We start from the raw sequence: 19,856 nt of genomic DNA, 5'->3' as shown, positions 1-19,856 counted from the left end.
TGCAGGTTTCATTTTTGGTGCCAAGAACTTTGGAACCCAATAAACAGTTCAAACAGAGCAACACTGTATAATTTTAGAACCCTAATCATTAGCTTTCTTTTTTCCCTGGTTGTTCTATTCTAAACTTTGTTTTCAGTTTGTATTTTGCCTTTTTATTATCTGTGTTGTATATAAGATACTTATACAATCTTTGTGGGATGAGATGGGGCAGGAATGAATGAGTATGTCCTTGTAACTAGATTTTTTTGTCCCTTTCCAACTATATCTTCTCTCTAATACCTGGGTGATTGCATGCACTCTTGGCTTTGCCTCAGTCTACCCTCATTATTGGAGCAGTTAGTTGCTGCTGTGGTCTGTGACTGACTCATTGAGTTCCCACAGATCAAGTATAATCTCTCTGCTCCAGAGTGATATAAATATACTCCTGTATGGGGGTTTACTATGCCTTTCACCTTCCAGTTTGAGCCACAACATTTCTAAGAAAGAAGGAAGGGTAGGGACTTCCTTGGTGGTCCAGTAGTTAAGACTCCGTTCTCCCAAAGCAGGGGGCACAGGTTCAGTCCCCTATTGGGGAACTAAGATCCTGCATGCTGCACAGCGTGGCCAAAAAATAGACAAACGAAACAGTGGATATGTAAGTCAACTGTACTTCAATTTAAAAAAATAAAAATTTAAAAAAGAAAGAAAAAAGGAGGGGTAGTGAAAATGGAGAAGTACTATTGTATTAGACCACCAAGCCTAAATGCAATAGCCACAGGGGATGCCTACTCATTTCAGCTACTCATTCATCCAAAAAAATACTTACTGAATATACCTGTTATGTATCAGGCATGGTTGTAGGCACTCAGGTGAAAAGATAAGACATGGTCCTTGCCCTCATGAATCACCTATTTCAATTTGCAAAACCAACTCAGGGGAGCTCAAGTGTATCTTTGGAGACATGCAGTGTTTTCTAAATGCAGAAAAGCAATAACTAGAAAGAGTGTTTCAACTCATCCCACAGTGTGGACCAGTCTGTTGAAGTAAGATCTCTACAAGTCAAATTAGATAACTCTCCCGCCTAAAACTAATTCAGTTCTTAGTTGTCTTCAAACTCTTAATGTAATATATGAGGCTTACCATGATCTGCCCCCATCTGCCCTCTTTTCTTTTCTGCTGTTTACCTGAGTCCCCTGAACCTTTTCACTTTTGTGGCTGAGCACATACTATATTTTCTGGCATTTTCAAAGGCATGAAGTTATATGTTATTTGAAGTGTTCCTTATTCAAATAAATATGACTTTAAAGAAGGTTAAACAGCATTCTTTTTTGCAGATATCTCCAGAGCCTTTAATATGTTAAAAAAACATTGTGAATTCTTTAGAGGCAGGTATAACATACTGCTGTTTTCCAAATTTATCAGATCTTAGAAACCCAGTTTTCTTGAGCTCTCACATGATTAGTATTTTGTGGAGTATACTTCGGGAAATCTTTTTATATCCTCAAATTGGAATTCTTTATCCACTTGTTTAATTCTTCTCCACCTTTCACATCCCCCAGAATCTAACATGACCCTTCCCTGTCTATTAGATGGCCCTTATTTTTTTCATAGAATTTTATTTAGATAAAACCCTGTCATAGCACCCTATTACGTCATATATACTTCATTGTCTTTATTTCTTTACCTAAAAAAGCCTTGAGATCAGGATCTGTCTTTAATCCATGTATTCACCAGTGTACACCACAATACCTGGGGCAGTGTAATCAGTGTTTATTCAGTGAATTGAGTAATGTTATTATTTTTCTATAAGTTAGTATTTCAGATGTTTTCTACCTTTCCACAGTCCGCTCTATCAAGCTGAAGGAAGATATTCTGTCCTGCACTTTTGCTGAGTTGAGTTTAGGCTTATGCCAGTTTATTCAAGAAGTGCGGAGACCAAATGGTGAAAAGTATGATCCAGACAGTATCTTATACTTGTGCCTTGGAATTCAGCAGGTATGAAATTCAGTAATTGTTACGAAATCTATTGCATTTTTAATAATTCTGATAGAACTTGTGAATTAAGCTGAAAAATTATAGTGTATATTGTTTGTTTGGTATTGCTCGTATACTCTCTTCTTAATGAACTACTGACCCTGATTTAAAAGTCTTGGTCATATAAGCCTTTTATAAGTTAAAGTGAGACTGTTAGAATAAGAGAAATTGAGGTTGGTGCATTTTATTGGTAAATGCACAAAAAAGGCATAAATAGCAGTTCACAAAAGAAGTGACATAGGTGATTTGACGTAGGTAACAGGAGACATCCTTGTCAAAAATCGTTTGACTAAATAGGCATGTGTTTATTTTGGACTCTCAGTTTTTAATACATTGGTTTATGGCTATTCTTATGGCAGTACTCACTATTTTGATTACTATAGGTTTGTAGTAAGTTTTGAAATTGGGAAATGTGATTCCTCAAGATTCTTTTGGCTATCGAGGTTCCTTGCAATTTCATATCAATTTTAGGATCAACTTTTCCATTTCTTCAAAAAATAAAAACTAAACCATTGGGATTTTGATAGGATTGTATTGAATCTATAGATTGCTTTGGGGAATATTGCTGTTTGAACAATTTTGTCTTTAGATCCATGAGTACAAGATGTTTTTCCTAGGTGTTCTTTAATTTCAGCAGTTTTATGTAGTTTTAAGTGTGTAAACCACATACCTCTTCTGTTAAATTTATTCTTAAGTATTTTATTCTATCTGATGCTGTCGTAAATGGAATTTTCTTAATTTTCTCTTTGGATAGTTTATTACAACTGATTTTGTGTTGCTTATTACTCTGCAGCTTTACTAAGTTCATTTACTAGCTCTAATAACTAGTTTTTTTATAGACTCTTTAGAATTTTCTATATATAGGTTTATGTCACTGCATATAGAGATGGTTTTCCTTCTTCCTTTCCTATTTCAGTACTTTTTATTTCTCTTTCTTGCCTGATTACTCTGGCTAGGATTTCCTGTACAATGTTCAGTAGAAGTGGCATTTTTATCTTGTTTCTGATCTAAGGGGGAAGTGATTTTTTTTAAACCCATGTATTTTATAGGTACTCATATTTGAGTAAATGTACAAAATTCAATTCTGTGTATTCATAAAGGAAATTTTTTTTAAGATTGAAATAACTCCTGACTGTTAACAGTAGTTGCGTTTGTGTAGTGAGTTTGAGTGTATCTTTCTTCCACCTTTTCTGTGTTTTAAACTCTTTCCATAATGAGGATATAATATTTTTAAGTTGTGAAAATAACTTTATTAAAATAAAGAAGAAAATGAAGAATACTTTTCAACAACAAAACTGTAATCTGGCAATACGATCATAAATTGCCTTTGAAGAGGCCTATAAAAATGCATGTTGAAATGGTGTGTAATTTTTATTAGCCGGAATAAATTTAAGTGGAAATAAAAATTTACTACAAGTCATACATAGATCAAAAAGCAGGAAACCAAGATAGCCATAGATAAATAAGTTTAAAATACCCAATCTTAAAAACACTAGAGGCTTCCCTGGTGGCACAGTGGTTGAGAGTCCGCCTGCCGATGCAGGGGACACGGGTTCATGCCCCGGTCTGGGAAGATCCCACATGCCACGGAGCGGCTGGGCCCGTGAGCCATGGCCACTGAGCCTGCGCGTCCGGAGCCTGTGCTCCGCAACGGGAGAGGCCACAACAGTGAGAGACCCGTGTACCACACACACACAAAAAAAAAACACTGAAAGATTTTTAGCATATAATTATGCTACTTTGTGTTATTCTCTTGTTCTGTTCATTGTATTTCTCTGAAGTGGTTGAATCTGACCTGACCTGCACCGTCAAAATATTTAACAGTAATTTACTCAAGCTGCTGCGTGTTTCCCATTCTGTGATGTGATTCTTTTTTTTGGGGGGGGGGTTGCTGCATTGGGTCTTTTTTTGTTGCTTTGCGCGGGCTTTCTCTAGTTGTGGTGAGTGGGGACTAGTCTTCATTGCGGTGCGTGGGCTTCTCATTGTGGTGGCTTCTCGTTGCGGAGCACAGGCTTTAGGCACATGGACTCAGTAGTTGTGACTCACAGGCTCAGTAGTTGCGGCACACGGGCTTAGTTGCTCTGCAGCATGTGGGATCTTCCCGGACCAGGGCTTGAACCCATGTCCCCTGCATTGGCAGGTGGATTCTTAACCACTGTGCCACCAGGGAAGGCCATGTGATATGATTCTTGATGGTTATAATTAGCATACTTTTAAGTCGTATAATTAGACTTGAACTTTTTGAAGGCTGGATTGTGAGGCAGAGAGTTAGTTGAGAGCTGTGGTTAGAAGCTTCCAAATAAATAGTTTTAAATTTTGGATAGCCTCAGGTTATCTGACACTAGATAACTATATTATTTGCAGGAAGTCATCTTATAACTAGGCTAAAAAACAAACAGAAACTGCTAAGAGCACACCTCAGACACTGAGAATTAGAAAAATGATTTGAGAAATTTGAATTAGGACTAATTTTTAGTATATCAGTTTTATTAACTAACTAAAAGGTACTTAACTTATTATAAATATTTTATACCTTTCATGTTTTTAAAAGGAAATAGAAAACTTTAGTTTACAAGCTCAGTGCCCAAGATAATGTTAATTCATGTGAAAAGGATCTTTAGCTTAAATTCTGGTGTTTTAACTGTATCCTTAAAATGGTTCACAGTATTGTAAGGACAAAAACTAAGGGTAAACTATATTCCTAAAAATATTATTTTTAAAAACTTGTGGGTTTTTTTGTATCAACGTATATGTTTCCATTTTTTTCTCTTGTAGTACCTGTTTGAAAATGGTAGAATAGATAACATTTTTACTGAGCCCTATTCCAGATTTATGATTGAACTTACCAAACTCTTGAAAATATGGGAACCTACAATTCTTCCTAATGGTAGGATGATTATATTTTGATTCTTTTCATGATACGCCTTCTTAAATTGCTTGTTTTGTGATTCTTTTTATAAATTGTTCATTTTATATTTGTCTTCATTTATAACATATTTGGACTTTTGAGGAGAAAGTCTTTGGTTTATTATCAATTATTTTAGTAAAACTATACCTTCCATACAGTACATGAATAGATACTAACTATTGAATATAAGAAACAACTGAAGGTTACATTTACTTTTTAGAAACCATTTTTGATCTGGTAGTTTTGGTAAAGTTGTACATGGTATCAGTAGCTGGCACATATGCTACTTTTAGACTCTGTGAGCAGTGGACCTTTTTCAGTAGTTTATAAAAAGTACCCTGAACTGGTTGTTAAAGAGAGTTAAGTCTTCATCCTTGAATTGTCTGTGACCATATGTCTTTGGACAAGTCCCTAATTCACTCCTGGTCTCATGCTCCTTGGCTATGAATGGAGAGGTTGAATGTGATGCCCAGAAATGTGTGCCCTTTCTGTTGGGCTACAGGGCACCTTTGAAGCATTATGAGCAATGTGGTGGCATGATGCATTTAGCATTCAAAGAGGGGGCTAGAGACATAGATTTGCAAGTAATAAATCTGTGTTCATGGATAGTCTTCCAGGAATAGAATGCAGAAGCAGCAACAAAGAGGATTGGGGAGAGAACGTTAGGAAAGACCTGTGTTTAAGGGGTATCATGAGGAAGGTGCATTTAAAAGTATACTTATTTTAATTTTTCTGACCTCTGCTTTTCAAGAAAAATCCAGATAAGTTATCGTGAAGGAATTGTTCTTAATATAAATTTAAAATAAGAAGAGATAGAAGGGAGAGAGGGAGCTATCTGCCCTCTAAAGATATTCGACAAATAAAACTGAACCAGTTAACAGTAAATAGAATGATCTCAAACAGGAGTCTGCAAACTGCAGTTCATGGGCCAGATCAGGCCTGCTGCCTGTTTCTGTATAGTACATGAGCTAAAAATATTTTTTACATTTCTAAATAGTTGGGAAACAAATGAAAAATATTTTGTGGCATGTGAAAATTGAATGAAATTCAAATTTGTTTCTATAAATAAATTTTACAAATAGCCACACCTATTTGTTTATGTATTGTCTACACTTCCTTATCTTTTACAACAACAAAGTTGTTTTCAAAGCCCTTATGGCCCACAGTGCTTATAATATGTTTACCATCTGGCTCTTCACAGAAAAAGTTTACCAACCCCTGGTCTAAAATAACAATAGATTAAAACTGTTTCAGGGGAGTGCTCACAATGTCTGCTTCAGTGGAATCATCTGCCCTTTTCTTTACAGTGCTTTTTCTATTTTTCTGTATGAGGAAGAGAGGAACAGTCTTTTCCTTAGTATCTTCCTGTCTGAGGATTAGAGAAATTACTTAGTCCCATTTAGCAGGAGCTTAGTACTGTTTCTTTTTCCCCTTTCTTCTGTTTAGGTTACATGTTCTCTCGCATTGAAGAAGAGCATTTGTGGGAGTGCAAACAGCTGGGCGCTTACTCACCAATCGTCCTCTTGAACACCCTCCTTTTCTTCAATACCAAATACTTTCAACTAAAGAATGTTACTGAGCACTTGAAGCTTTCCTTTGCCCATGTGATGAGACGGACCAGGACTCTGAAGTACAGTACCAAGATGACATATCTGAGGTTCTTCCCACCTTCACAAAAGCAGGAGACAGAACCAGGTGTGTGGTGCAGTTTTTAAGATTTCTTTCTTTCATTCTTTTTTTTAATTGAAGTATAGTTGATGTACAATATTATGTTAGTTTCAGGTGTGCAACATAGAGACTTGACATTTAAATACATTATGAAATGATCACCATGATAAGTCTAGTAACTATCTGTCTCCGTACAAAGTTATTCCAATATTATTGGCCATATTCCTTATGCTGTATGTTACCTCCTTGTGCCTTATCTTATAACTGGAAGTTTGTTCCTCTTAATCCCCTTCACCTGTTTTGCCCATCCCCCACCCCTCTTCCCTCTGGCAACCACCAATTTGTTCTCTGTAGCTGTGAGTCTGTTTCTGTTTTGTTTGTTCATTTGTTTTATTTTTTATATTCTACATATAGGTGAAATCATACGGTATTTTTCTTTTTCTCACTGACTTATTTCATTTAGCATAACACCCTCTGTTGTCACAAATGGCAAGATTTCATTCTTTTTTATAGCTGAGTGAATTAATCCATTCTTTTGATGGATACTTCCATATTTTGGCTATAATCAGTAATGCTGCAGTGGACATAGGGGTGCATACATATCTTTTTGAATTAGTGTTTTTGTTTTCTTTGGGTAAAAAATACCCAGAAGTGGAATTGCTGGATCATGTGGTAGTTCTCTGTTTAATTTTTGAGGAAGCTCCATACTGTTTTTTACAGTGTCCGCACCAGTTTACATTCCCACCAACAGTACATGAGTGTTCCCCTTTTTACACATCCTCGCCAACACTTGATGTCTCTTGTCCCTTTCATTGCAGTCATTCTGACAAGTGTGAGGCATTGTCTCATTGTGGTTTTGACTTGTTTTCCCTGATGATTAGTGATGTGGAGCATCTTTCCGTGTGTCTGTTGGCAATCTGTATGTTCCTTTTGGGAATGGCTATTCAGATCCTCTGCCCATTTTTTAATTGCATCTTTTGTTTGTTTGTTTTTTGGATATTGAGTTCTCTGAGTTCTTTATACATTTTGGATATTAACCCCTTTCCAGATATATAATTTGCAAATATCCTCTCCCATTCAGTAGGTTGCCTTTTCATTTTGTTAAGGGTTTCCTTTGCTATGCAAAATCTTTTTAGTTTGATATGGTCCCATTTGGTTTTTTTTGCTTTGGTTGTCTTTACCTGAGGAGACAGATCCAAACAAATATTATTAAAACTGATGTCAAAGTTTCCTGCCTGTGTTTTCTTCTAGGACTTTTATGGTTTCAGTTCTTAACGTTTAAGTCTTTAATCCGTTTTGAGTTTAATTTTGTATATGATGTGAAAAAAGTGGTCCAGTTTCATTCTTTTCCATGTAGCTGTCCAGTTTTCTCAACTCCATTTATTGAAGAGTCTGTCCTTTCCCCATTGTATGTTCTTGCTTCCTTTGTCATACGTTAATTGGCCATATAAGCATGGGTTTATGTCTGGGCGAGCTATTCTGTTCCATTGATCTGTGTGTTTGTTTTTGTGCCACTGTCATACTGTTTTGATTACTATGGCTTTGTGGTATGCAGTTGACCCTTAAACAATACGTAGGTTGGGCCACCAACCCTACTCACAGTCCAAAATCCGCATATAATTTTACAGTCAGCCCTCCTTATCCACAGTTTCACATCTGCAGATTCAAACAGCCATGATTGTATAGTACTGTAGTATCTAATTATTGAAAAAAATCCATGTATAAGTGGATCCACATTGTTCAAACTTGTGTTGTTAAAGGGTCAACTGTAGTTTGAAGTCAGGGAGTGTGAACCTCCAGCTTTGTTCTTCTTACTCAAGATAGCTTTGGCTATTTGGGGTCTTCTGTGATTCCATATAAATTTTAGGAGTATCTGCTCTATTTTTGTGAAAAATGCCACTGGTATTTTGATAGCATTGCATTGAATCTGTAAGTTATTTTAGGATGGACATTTTAACACTATTAATTCTTTCAATCCATGAGCATGGTGTATCTTTCCATTTATTTGTGTTGTCTTTGATTTCTTTCATCAGTGTCTTACAGTTTTTAGAGTACAGGTCTTTCACCTGTACTTTTATGATTACTGATTCAGTTTCATTATTGGTAATTGGTCTGTTCATGTTTTCTATTTCTTGCCTGATTTAGTCTTGAAAGATAGTATGTTTCTAGGAATTTATCCATTTCCTCTCGGTTGTCCAATCTGTTGGCGTATAGTTGTTCATAGTAATCTCTTATGATCTATTGTATTTCTGTGGTGTCAATTGTAACTTCTGTTTCATTTTTCATTTTATTTATTTGGGCCCTCTCTTTTTTTTTCTTGATGAATCTGGCTAAAGGTTTGTCAATTTTGTTCATCTCTTCAAAGGACAGGCCCTTTTCTATTGTTTTTTTTTTTTTTTTTTTTTTTTTTTTAGTCTCTGTTTCATTTATTTTCATTTCGATCTTTATCATTTCCTTCCTTCTGCTCATTTCGGGTTTTGGTTGTTCTTTTTCTAGTTCCTTTAGGTGTAAGGTTAGATTATTTGAGATTTTTCTTGTTTCCTAAGGTAGACCTATATTGCTATTAATTTCTCTCTTAGAACTGTTTTTGCTGCATCCCATAGATTTTGTCTCAAAGTATGTTTTGATTTCCTCTTTGATTTCTTCAGTGATCCATTGGTTGTTTAGTAGCGTGTTATTTAGACTCCACATATTTGTTTTTGCCAGTGGTTTTCTTTTAGTTGATTTCTAGTCTGGTACAGTTGTGGTTAGGAAAGGTGCTTAATATGATTTCAGTTTTCTTAAACTTATTGAGATTTGTAGCCTAACATGTGGTCTATCCTGGAGAATGTTCCATGTGTACTTGAAAAGAATGTTATGCTATTTTGGGGTGGAATGTACTATTTATTAAGTCCATCTGGTCAAATGTGTCATTTAAGGCCAATGTTTCCTTATTTATTTTGTGTTTGGATGATCTGTTCATTGATGTAAGTGGAGTGTTAAAGTCCCCTACTGTTAGTGTGTTACTGTCACTTACTTATGTCTCATTATTTGCTTTATATATTTAGGTGCTCCTGTGTAGGATGCATACATATATACAAGTGTTTCTTCTTATTGTTGGACTGATCCCTTTATCATTATGCAGTGTCCTTTATCATTATGCATTCAATTATGCAGTGTCCTTCTTTGACTCTTTGTTTTAAAGTCTGTTTCGTCTCATATGAGTATTGCCACCCCAGCTGTCTTTTCGTTTCCATTTGCATGGAATATCTTTTTCTATCCCCTTGCTTTCAGTCTGTGTGTTTTCTTTAGATCTGAAGTGAGTCTCTGGTAGGCAGCAGCATATATATGGATCTTATTTTGGTATCCAGTCAGCCACCCTGTGTCTTTAGATTGCAGCATTTAGTCTATTTACATGTAAAGTAATTACTGATAGGTATGTACTTATTACCATTTTGTTCATTGTTTTCTGGTTGGTTGTATTGTTCTTGTCTGTTTCTTTTTCTCTTGCTCTATTCCCTTGCGATTTGATGGCTTTGTAGTGTTATGTTTGTATTCTTTTTTCTTTCTCATGTGTATATCTTTTTTTTTTTGTGGTACGCGGGCCTCTCACTGTTGTGTCCTCTCCCGTTGCGGAGCACAGGCTCCAGACACGCAGGCTCAGCGGCCATGGCTCACGGGCCCAGCCGCTCCGCGGCATGTGGGATCCTCCCGGACTGGGGCACAAACCCGTGTCCCCTGCATCGGCAGGCAGATTCTCAACCACTGCGCCACCAGGGAAGCCCTCGTGTGTATATCTGTTATTGGGTTTTGGTTTGTTGTTATCATAAGGCTGTTATATAACAACTTATGTATATAGCAGTCTATTTTAAGTTGATGGTTGCTTAAGTTTGAGTGCATTCTAAAAGTACTACATTTTTACTCCCCCCCTCACCTTTTATGTTTTTGACATACTTTACTTTTTAAAAATTTTGTATATTCTTTAATACTTATAGATTATATGATCTTACTACTTTTTTAATCTCCATACTAGGTACATAGGTGGTTGATTCACTACCTTTACTATGTGTTTGCCTTTACATTGAGATTTTTTTTCTTCCGTAATTTTCATATTTCTAGTTATGGCCTTTTCTTATGTTTAAAGAAGTCCTTTGAACGTTTATTGTAAGGTCAGTTTAGTAATGATAAACTCTTTTAGTTTCTGCTTCTCTGGGAAACTTTATTTCTCCTTTAATTCTGAATGATAATCTTGACAGATAGAGTAGTCTTGGTTGTAAATTTTTTCCTTTCAGCATTTTGGACATCTCATGCCATTCCCTTCTGGCCTGTAAAGTTTCTGCTGAAAAGCCAGCTGATGGTCTTATGCAGGCTCCCCTATATGTAACTAATTGTTTTTCTCTCTCTATCTTTAACTTTTGACATTTTAATTATAATGTATCTTGGTGTGGGTTTCTTTGGGTTCATCTTGTTTGGGACTCTCTGTTTCCTGAAATTGGATGACTTCTCCAGGTTAGTCAAGTTTTCAGTCATTTTTTTCTTCAAATAAGTTTTCTGTTTCTTTTTCTCTCCTCCTTCTGGAGTCCTTGTAATGCAAATGTTAGTATGCTTGATGTTGTCCCCAGAGGTAAGCTATGCTCAGTTTTTTTTTTTCCCTTTTGCTGTTCCAGTGGGGTGATTTCTACCACTCTTTCTTCCAGGTCACTGATGCATTCTTCTGCTTCATCTAATCTGCTGTTGATTCCCTCTAGTGGACTTTTTCATTTCAGTCATTGTATTCTTTATCTCTGATTGGTTCTTTTTTATTTTCTTTATCTCTTCGTTGAAGGTCTCACAGTGGTCTTCCATTCTTCTCCTGAATTCGGTTAATATCTTTATGACCATTATTTTGAACTCTTTATCTGGTAGATTGTCTATCTTTGTTTTGTTTAGTTCTTTTTTTTTTTTTTTGAGGTTTTTGTCTTGTTGTTTCCTTTGGAACAATTCCTTTGCCTCCTCAGTTTTCCTAGCTCTCTGTGTTTGTTTCTATGTACTAGATAGATCAGCTACATCTCCCATTTTTAAAAGCATGGCTTTATGTAAAAGGTATCCTATGAGGTCCAGTAGCACAAGGCTGCATGCACCCCGCTGTCGTGGCTGGGCCATGATGGCTGCGGGTGTGCTAGTGTGCAGGGCTGGCCCCTGACACAGCTGGCTATAATGCCCAGCTGTGACTTGCAGGTACTCTGGTGTGCGGGGCCATCTCCTAGGGTGGGAGCTGCTTTTGGAGGGGCTCCCAGTACCAGCTGAGGGAGCCTGCTGGGAGTGGCAGGATGGTGGGATGCTTTGGGCTCTAGTGCTTGCTGAAGCCATCTGCTGAGTATGATAGCGTAGGGAGTTGCTTTGGAGGAGTGCCAACTGGGGTGGATCTACAGGTGGACCTGGGGTGAGATGTGGAGAGTCATAAATGGTGCCCACCAGCACTGTACCAGCTAGGTGTAGAAGGTGAACAAAAAATCCTGGTGTTGCCCAGTGGCTACATAATCAGAGAAAATTACAAAAGATCCCTGACTCTCCTACACACACCATAAAATCAGTCAATGAATCTCCTTTACGTATGACCCAGGTATTTTTCAAACCACTGCCTCTGCAATGGGACTTGGAGCAAGAGCGTTTTTGCATGTGCCCTTTAGAGTGGAGTTTCAGTTTCTTACAGCCCTCTGGACATAAGTCCCACTGGTTTTCAAAGCCAGTTGTTATGGGGGTTTGTCTTTCTGGTGATGGCTCCCCCGAGGCTGGGGAGCTTAGTGGGGTTTGGACCCTTTGCTCCTCAGAAGGACCTCTGCAGTTGTGATCTCCTCCCTGCTTGTGGATCCCTGCGCCAGAGGTATGGATCCTGGCCAGATACCATCTCCACCCCTCCTACCCATCTTAATGAGGATTTTCTTTTCATCCTTAGTTGTGGAAAATCTTTTCTGCCAGTCTTCAGGTCTTTCTCAGGGATGGTTCCTCTATCTGTAGTTGTAATTTTGGTGTGTTCATGGAAGATGAGCCCAGGATCTTCCTACTCTGCCATCTTGTCCCCCTCTTGTAAGATTGCTATTTGAAGTCTTATTAATATTAAATAGACACATTACAGAAGGGTAATTGCAAATTCTAGACATGGAAGAGTGTCTAGTGAAGCATTTAACATTTAAATGCTTTTCTTTATTGTCAGGGCCAGGTTAAAGCCTCAACTCAAAATTAGAGGAATCACTTCTATTGGGGTTTTTTTTTTCTTGCTGTGCTGCGTGGCTTGTAGGATCTTAGTTCCCAGACCAGGGATCAAACCTGTGCCCCCTGCAGTGGAAGCACAGAGTCTTAACCATTGGACCGACAGGGAAGTCCTGTTTTATTGGCTTTTAAATTAGAAATTCTGATTTAATTGGTCTATAGCCCAGATAATCTGCATTTTAAAACGTGGCAGGGAATTTAAATACAAAGCCAAGGTTGTGAATCACTGATTTAGAGGCACCAGATAGGTCAATTCCTAGTTAAAAGGAACTTGCTTAACTTTTAAATCTACTGTTTCTAAAACTTTTTTTTTTTGACTAGAGTGCTCCATCTTAGCTAACGTCAAAATATGAAGGAACTTAAACCTGACCTAGAGTATATTGCCTTCATACACAGTAGAATAATATCAGCAGTGACTGTTTTATTAGAAGGTTTATGGTCTTGCATTCCAGAAACAGCCTATTAAGTAATAGTTTGTTTTTAATGTTTAAAAAATTAATGTTGTTATTATGGAACTAGAAATTACATTTATTAATTTTGAAGAAAATTGTAAGTTCTAAAATTCCCCAAATCAAGCTGTTACTTCCTTGGGAAAAGAGTGGAGTATATGTTTTCAATGTGAGAATTTTAAATTACTGAGACTAAAATCTATAAAGAATAATTGTGATGTTCATCGTTGTGTTAACTTTTTTCTCAGTTGCTCCTTTACTTCAGAAAATACTAAGATTATCTTGCTTTTTCACCATGTGTCCATGTCCTCTTTCCTTTATTGTGTTCATATATAGCCCACTTTATGCTCTTAATTGATGTTAATTCAGGGAGACAGAGGCAAGGAGGCAACATTTCCCTGTTTTCTGATTAGGTGCTTTACCAGATTGGTAATAAATTTAGCTTCTTTTTCTGAATGAGCAGCTAGCAAATTATTTAGGTAGTCTCTAAATGGAAAACTGGATGACTTTTGTTTAAGTCATAACTAATACAGGAAGATGGAGAAAGTTCTGGATCAGTTGTTAAAAGTATCTATAAGAAAAAAAGAAGAAAACCTTTTTCCTCAGGTTTTCAGATCCACCTAATACTCTCTTGAAAATTGAATGGAGAAAGTGGGAAAGAAACAGCCTACCTTCCATGTCTTTACCCTGGCTTCTTTCTTTTTTTTTTTTTTTTTCCCAGTACCCGAGCCTCTCACTGTTGTGGCCTCTCCCGTTGTGGAGCACAGGCTCCAGACGCGCAGGCTCAGCGGCCATGGCTCACGGGCCCAGCCACTCCGCGGCATGTGGAATCTTCCTGGACTGGGGCACAAACCCCCCTTTTTATTTTTTTTAAGATTTTTTTTTTATGTGGACCATTTTTAAAGTCTTTATTGAATTTGTTACAATATTGCTTCTGTTTTGTTTTGGTGGGGTTTTTGCTGCAAGGCACGTGGGATCTTAGCTCCTCAACCAGGGATCAAACCCGCACCACCTGCATTGGAACGCGCAGAGTCTTAACAACTGGACTGCCAGGGAAGTCTCACCCTGGCTTCTTTCTGATAACCCTTGGCCTCTGCAAAATTCTGTTGGTGAAAAAGGGTTTGCTCTTTCCTTATCAAATGGTCAACTTACTGAGAATTTCTTTTCCCAACAAAGATTTCATTTCTCATAATACTATGCAAATGAAAGAAACTTAAACAAATGCCCAGTGGACACGGGTGCCCCACAGGAGAAATATTTTCACAGAAAGAGATCAACTTCTGTCTTGATCTCTACTATAGAAGAACATATGGAACGCTTTTTTCTCTTTATTTTGCTGTGGCTTAACAACCCTATGCCTAATAAAATCTCTTAAAGTCAGGCTCAGAATTGAGACGTACTCTCAAGCATCAATGCTTTTTGTCATGCTGCCTCCACTTTGGTGAGAAGGGAAACATAAATTTTACAGGACAGGGACTTTGTTTGATTAACCCAGCGCTAATCTGGTGCCTCCATAGGTCCTCAATAAATGTTGAACCAGTGAGTAAGTGAAAGGAAGGGAGAGGGAGTGAGTGACTAGAAGCAAAGCTCATTCATTGGGTGTCTTAAGACTTGAAGAAAGACTTTTCTAATACTTTGATTATAATTTCCTGTCTCAAGATAAACTAACTGTTGGCAAGAGGAAACGAAGCGAAGATGATGAGGTTCCAGTGGGTGTGGAGATGGCAGAAAATACTGACAACCCACTAAGATGCCCAGTCCGACTTTATGAGTTTTACCTGTCCAAATGGTAAGTGATTTTCCTCTGAACTAGATATAACACACTGCAAAAAATAGTTAAAATACTATAGATTTCAGAAATGTAGTTGGTCTGTAACTCTAAACAAGGATTTACTTATAATTTTATTTTTTCCCCATTCTCATATCTGCCTGGATTTTGAACCAAGAAACAAATTGCTTTACCTTGGTAAATTTTTTTCCCAAAAATCTCTTGAAAAGCAAGAATCACTGCCATTGTTTGATCTTTACAACTGTCACTCAACTTTATGTGATATCTAAACTGCTGTGAATTTATTTATTTATATAGAAAAGAAGGGGAAAAGTTGTAGTACTACCTCTATAAATAGGAAAACAATTTATTTTTAAAGAATTGAAATTTTTTGAGTGGTGTTTTCCTTACAGAAACTTTATGACTTTAAAGAGTTGTAAGATCCACACTAAAGCATTTTTTTCTCAAAGAAATATAATCACTGGGTTTGTTCTTTGCTAATGTGTATTGAGTGCTCTTGGGATTCATTCCAGGACATTGGGCACTGAGGATATGTGGTTCTCAGCCATAGTGTCACATGTGAGTTGAATTATTTGTTACTCCTGGTAATGTTTTAAGTACTAAAGTTTGAAAGATTTACACTTTGTCATGTATTAACATTATACTCACTTTCAATCCAGTGTGATTCTTGAGTGTGGGAGAAAAAATACAGTTACAGGTTGCTCCTGGAGCGTAAATGCCTATAAACTTATTTATCTCTGTGGGTGCATTGTTTATTAGTCACAGTATGGAAAAGTTGAGAGCCGTTACATTTAAAGAGTAGTTACATATTTCCTATACTCTCTGATCCCAATTTTCTTTCTTTTTCTTTTTTTTTCCTGTGGATAGTTCTGAAAGTGTGAAGCAGAGGAATGATGTGTTTTACCTTCAACCTGAGCGCTCCTGTGTTCCAAATAGCCCCATGTGGTACTCCACGTTTCCAATAGACCCTGGGACCCTGGACACCATGTTAACACGTATTCTCATGGTGAGGGAGGTACACGAAGAACTTGCCAAAGCCAAATCAGAAGACTCTGATGTTGAATTATCAGATTAAAGTGGAAGTGGGGGTTCCTATTTTCATACACGTTGGTATGCACCAAACTGTGAATGCATCCAGTTTTGGAAAACGATCTATAAGTCCAAGTCCTCTTGACTTGATTATAAGATAATGGAAAACAGACGACTCGTGAACCACAGTGTGGATGTACAAATGAAAATTGAAGGAAAGAATATGAACTAAGAAATGTTGTTCTTTGGCAGTGATATAGTTCTTAGACATCTTCAGAATGACTAACCAATTTCTCTGAGTGGTGCATAATCTTATTTTGTTTGGGAATAACAAATTGTGGAATATTTTTAAGGAAAACTGTTGTATAAAACTCTACCATAGTAACCTTAGACCTTAGAGAGGTAGCTTTGGAGTGAAACCTTGGCTGCAGTAGGCTACTTGGGCAAGCCCTATGTAAAAGTCAGGGGAGAAATCAGTACAGAGCTAAGAGTGGCATCAGATGAGGACTGTGGGACCCAGACTTGAAGACCCAATAAAAATACTCAACTTTTTTTAAAAGGTAGAGAGTGAAGTGGTCTTGATTTTGATTTTCACTGCCAAGCCAATTCTGTGAAGGATAGAAGCCTCTGGTGCTTTTGCCGTGGGGTCCCTCAAATCAGGGGAAAAGGCCTTCACTGCTGTTCATGCAGTAATGTGTCCCTTTCACTTTCTGGGTCTAGCCTTCTCAGCTGTGGGTCTGGATGTGGGTAAATTAAGTCCAAGGGGCTGAAACTCTGCAAAATGATGATGCACACAGAAAATCTGTGGAGCCCATTAGACCCCAAGTGTCTTGAAATGTTTGTAGAAAACCCACTGAAATGCCCACTTCTCTGGGTGTCAGCCTTTATTGCTGCTGTCCCACAGCATGAGCTGTGGTACACAAAAATGGGGGTTTTCCTTTTGTTTTCATTTTATCCCCAAATGGCAGCTTTTCTCCCATTGTTTTATCTTCCTGTTTCCCAGATAATTCCTATCATTTTGTTTTTTGCACCAGTTTCTGGAGGCCCTTGTCATTTCAAAAAGAAGAGTCTCTCTCCTTACTCTGGCAAGCCTGTGGGTGATTCCACAAAGACACAGTGTTACTTAGCTATCAGAATTATGGTAGAAGAGGTCCTAGTATATTCCTATATAAAGCATTTGGAAGATGAGCTTGTTGCCCTAAGAAACTTGAAAATAGGATTTTGGGGTTAGGATACAAAGACACTGACTGTCTTTCATATCCACAAGCAGGTCTTCTTATAGCATTATTCCAGACTCTAGCTGTTTTAGTAGTTCTATGAGGATTGCAAGTCCTGGGTGTGTTTGGCATATGGATCCTTCTTCTTCATCTCCATTCTGTTTCTTCCCCACAAAATTTTGAATCAAAGCGTTTATGATATCGGCCAATCACAGAATTTCATTAGCTGAGGTTAATTTGACCCTTTAATAGAAATGAGAGAAGTCTAAAAAGCCTCTTAGAAACTTTAACCTTGAAAGACTTTACAATATGTCCCATTTTTCAGATGGGGGTGACAGGTTGTTTTTGTTTTTTGGGTTTTTTTTCAATAAATAAACTCTTTAACTACAATAAAACTTTAAAAGTAGGCCTTTTGACATTGTGTACTTATGGTTCTGTCCCTCTGCCTGTAACAAATTTTGTTTTTGTTACCAAGAACTATGTGAAAGAAGTAAATCTGCCCCAGTTCTGTATGATTAATTCCATCTGTGTTTGTCATTTCTGACTGGAAAACTTCTTACTTCCAGACCTTGTTTGATATGGAGGAAAAACAGTTGGATTGTCTGATAAGTCTGCCAATAAACTATCCAGAAACATCAGGTGTAATAGTCCCCAGTATACAAATTTTATGGTTTATATAAACACTAATATTTCCCCTTCTGTAGAAAAACAAATATATGGCATAGTAGATAAACTATTATAAAACACTAGAGAGAAAAAAAAATCTGTATCTTTTAATTGAGAACAGCCAATATCCAGGTAAATGGCTGTACCAGGATGTCAATTGCATGTTAGTCCACAGAGTTGTCCAGATCCTGAATTAATTCGTAAAAGAAAATATTAATTATTGGTCATTCCTCATAAGCATAGCCATTGATATGTGTGTCTGGTTATTTGCTTTTTAAAATTTTATTAAAATTATGTTAAATTACATTTTTCCCCCCCAGGGGAGAAAAAATATCAAACAAGAGAAAACATTAAATTATCCATTCTGTTCTTTTTTGTTTTTTAAACACTTGGTTTTCACCTTGCAGAAACCACAGAAATATTCCCTTAGAATAAAACAGTATATTTGTATTTGATGGGTGAATTATTCCTTTTTGTTACGTCTTGAAAGAATTTAAAATATTTTTTCCTGTTTGACCCTATTGGTATGACCTAACAGATGGCATATTACAAAGAAAGAGAGCACTTTTCAGAAAATTGTTTGATTTTTACTCAGTCCAGAAAACATACTGGTCACTGCAAAATCTTTTCAAATTTTTTTTCCCATCAAAGACTTGTTCTGATTTTTAATCTGTTAACTATATTCAAAGCCCTGAAAGCTAGAAGTATCAAGTATCATGTATATATTTCATTTCAGGCAGACTGTTTTTTTTTGAGATTCACAAAGCTTGCCTCATTCAACTTGAATCATTTTGAAATCATGAAATTAAAATAAAGAATATATCCATTCTTAAGTATAAATACATATTTAATTTGGGAATGTGAGACTAAGTGGCATTTTCCTTAGACTCTAGAGCTATATTGGTATTGTGCAAATATACCTTCAAATTCCACAGATTGTTTCTATCTACCTGCCCTGTGGCATTCCTAATTTTGTATAGTAGGACTTTCCCAAAAAGTTTTAAGTAAAATGAAATTCTGTAAATGAATCCCAGTTTTTCTAGTAATTTCAAATTTTAATTTACCATGCAAATAGAAAAGTTCCTTATGGTTCTGAGTTGAAATTTTAGGAAAGAATTAAGCAATAATATCCCCAACTCCTCTTGTCTGTCATCATCGTAATTTATTATCATCATTGAGAGGCATTGTTACAGAGTGGGAAGATCGGAAGCTTCAGAGCCTAGTCTTTCTACTTACTGTTTGTATAGCTTTAGGTAAGTTACCTAACGTCTCTGTGCTTCAGTTTTCTCATGAAGTGAGAATAATAATAACTATTTATAACTTGTCCCTGGCACATGGTAGGTTTTCAAATGTCAACTATTTTTTACTTATATGAAAATTCTAGGCATATAGTAAAATTTTAAATGAGGGATAATTCCCCCACTACAGCCTGAATTTTCACTAAGTTCAGTGCTTCAGATTTTGCAAAACATAATACCTGACATCATCAGTTCTATATATTTGAATCAAATATTTAGAAAAACTAAATACTATATACACTAAATCATAAGTTCTTCACTCGTGCTTATATGCATATGAATTGTAATCAACATTACAAAAATCCATTGATACACTTCACTGCATTGAAGAAGGTAAGAAGTAATACATGGTATATCAATGGATACAAGAAGAGCATGTGATATAGTTTTTTTTTTTTTTTTTTTTTTGCGGTACGCGAGCCTCTCACCGTTGTGGCCTCTCCCGTTGCGGAGCACAGGCTCCGGATGTGCGGGCTCAGTGGCCATGGCTCACGGGCCCAGCCGCTCTGCGGCATGTGGGATCTTCCCGGACCAGGGCACGAACCCGTGTCCCCTGCATCGGCAGGCAGACTGTCAACCACTGTGCCACCA

At 37.0% G+C, this 19,856-nt stretch overlaps 1 protein-coding gene across 9 annotated transcripts in view; it reads left to right on the top strand.

Annotated features, from left to right (window-relative positions):
- The window catches only part of ZMYM4 (zinc finger MYM-type containing 4), a 178,558-nt gene extending 160,619 nt beyond the window's left edge, over positions 1 to 17,939 (top strand). For all 9 annotated transcript variants that reach the window (XM_081226676.1, XM_081226671.1, XM_081226677.1 and 6 more), the window contains 5 exons: positions 1,823 to 1,974; positions 4,789 to 4,900; positions 6,368 to 6,616; positions 14,926 to 15,055; positions 15,923 to 17,939. In XM_081226676.1, the coding sequence (XP_081082802.1) occupies positions 1,823 to 1,974; positions 4,789 to 4,900; positions 6,368 to 6,616; positions 14,926 to 15,055; positions 15,923 to 16,130 (851 nt within the window). In that variant the 3' untranslated portion in view covers positions 16,131 to 17,939. The remainder of the gene's footprint in view (positions 1 to 1,822; positions 1,975 to 4,788; positions 4,901 to 6,367; positions 6,617 to 14,925; positions 15,056 to 15,922) is intronic.
- The last annotated feature ends 1,917 nt before the right edge of the window (positions 17,940 to 19,856 follow it).

The sequence above is a fragment of the Mesoplodon bidens genome (assembly GCF_964165515.1).
Source record: "Mesoplodon bidens genome assembly, chromosome: 2".
In the NCBI taxonomy this organism is placed as follows: domain Eukaryota; kingdom Metazoa; phylum Chordata; class Mammalia; order Artiodactyla; family Ziphiidae; genus Mesoplodon; species Mesoplodon bidens.
This window is presented reverse-complemented; position numbering and strand designations above follow the sequence as displayed.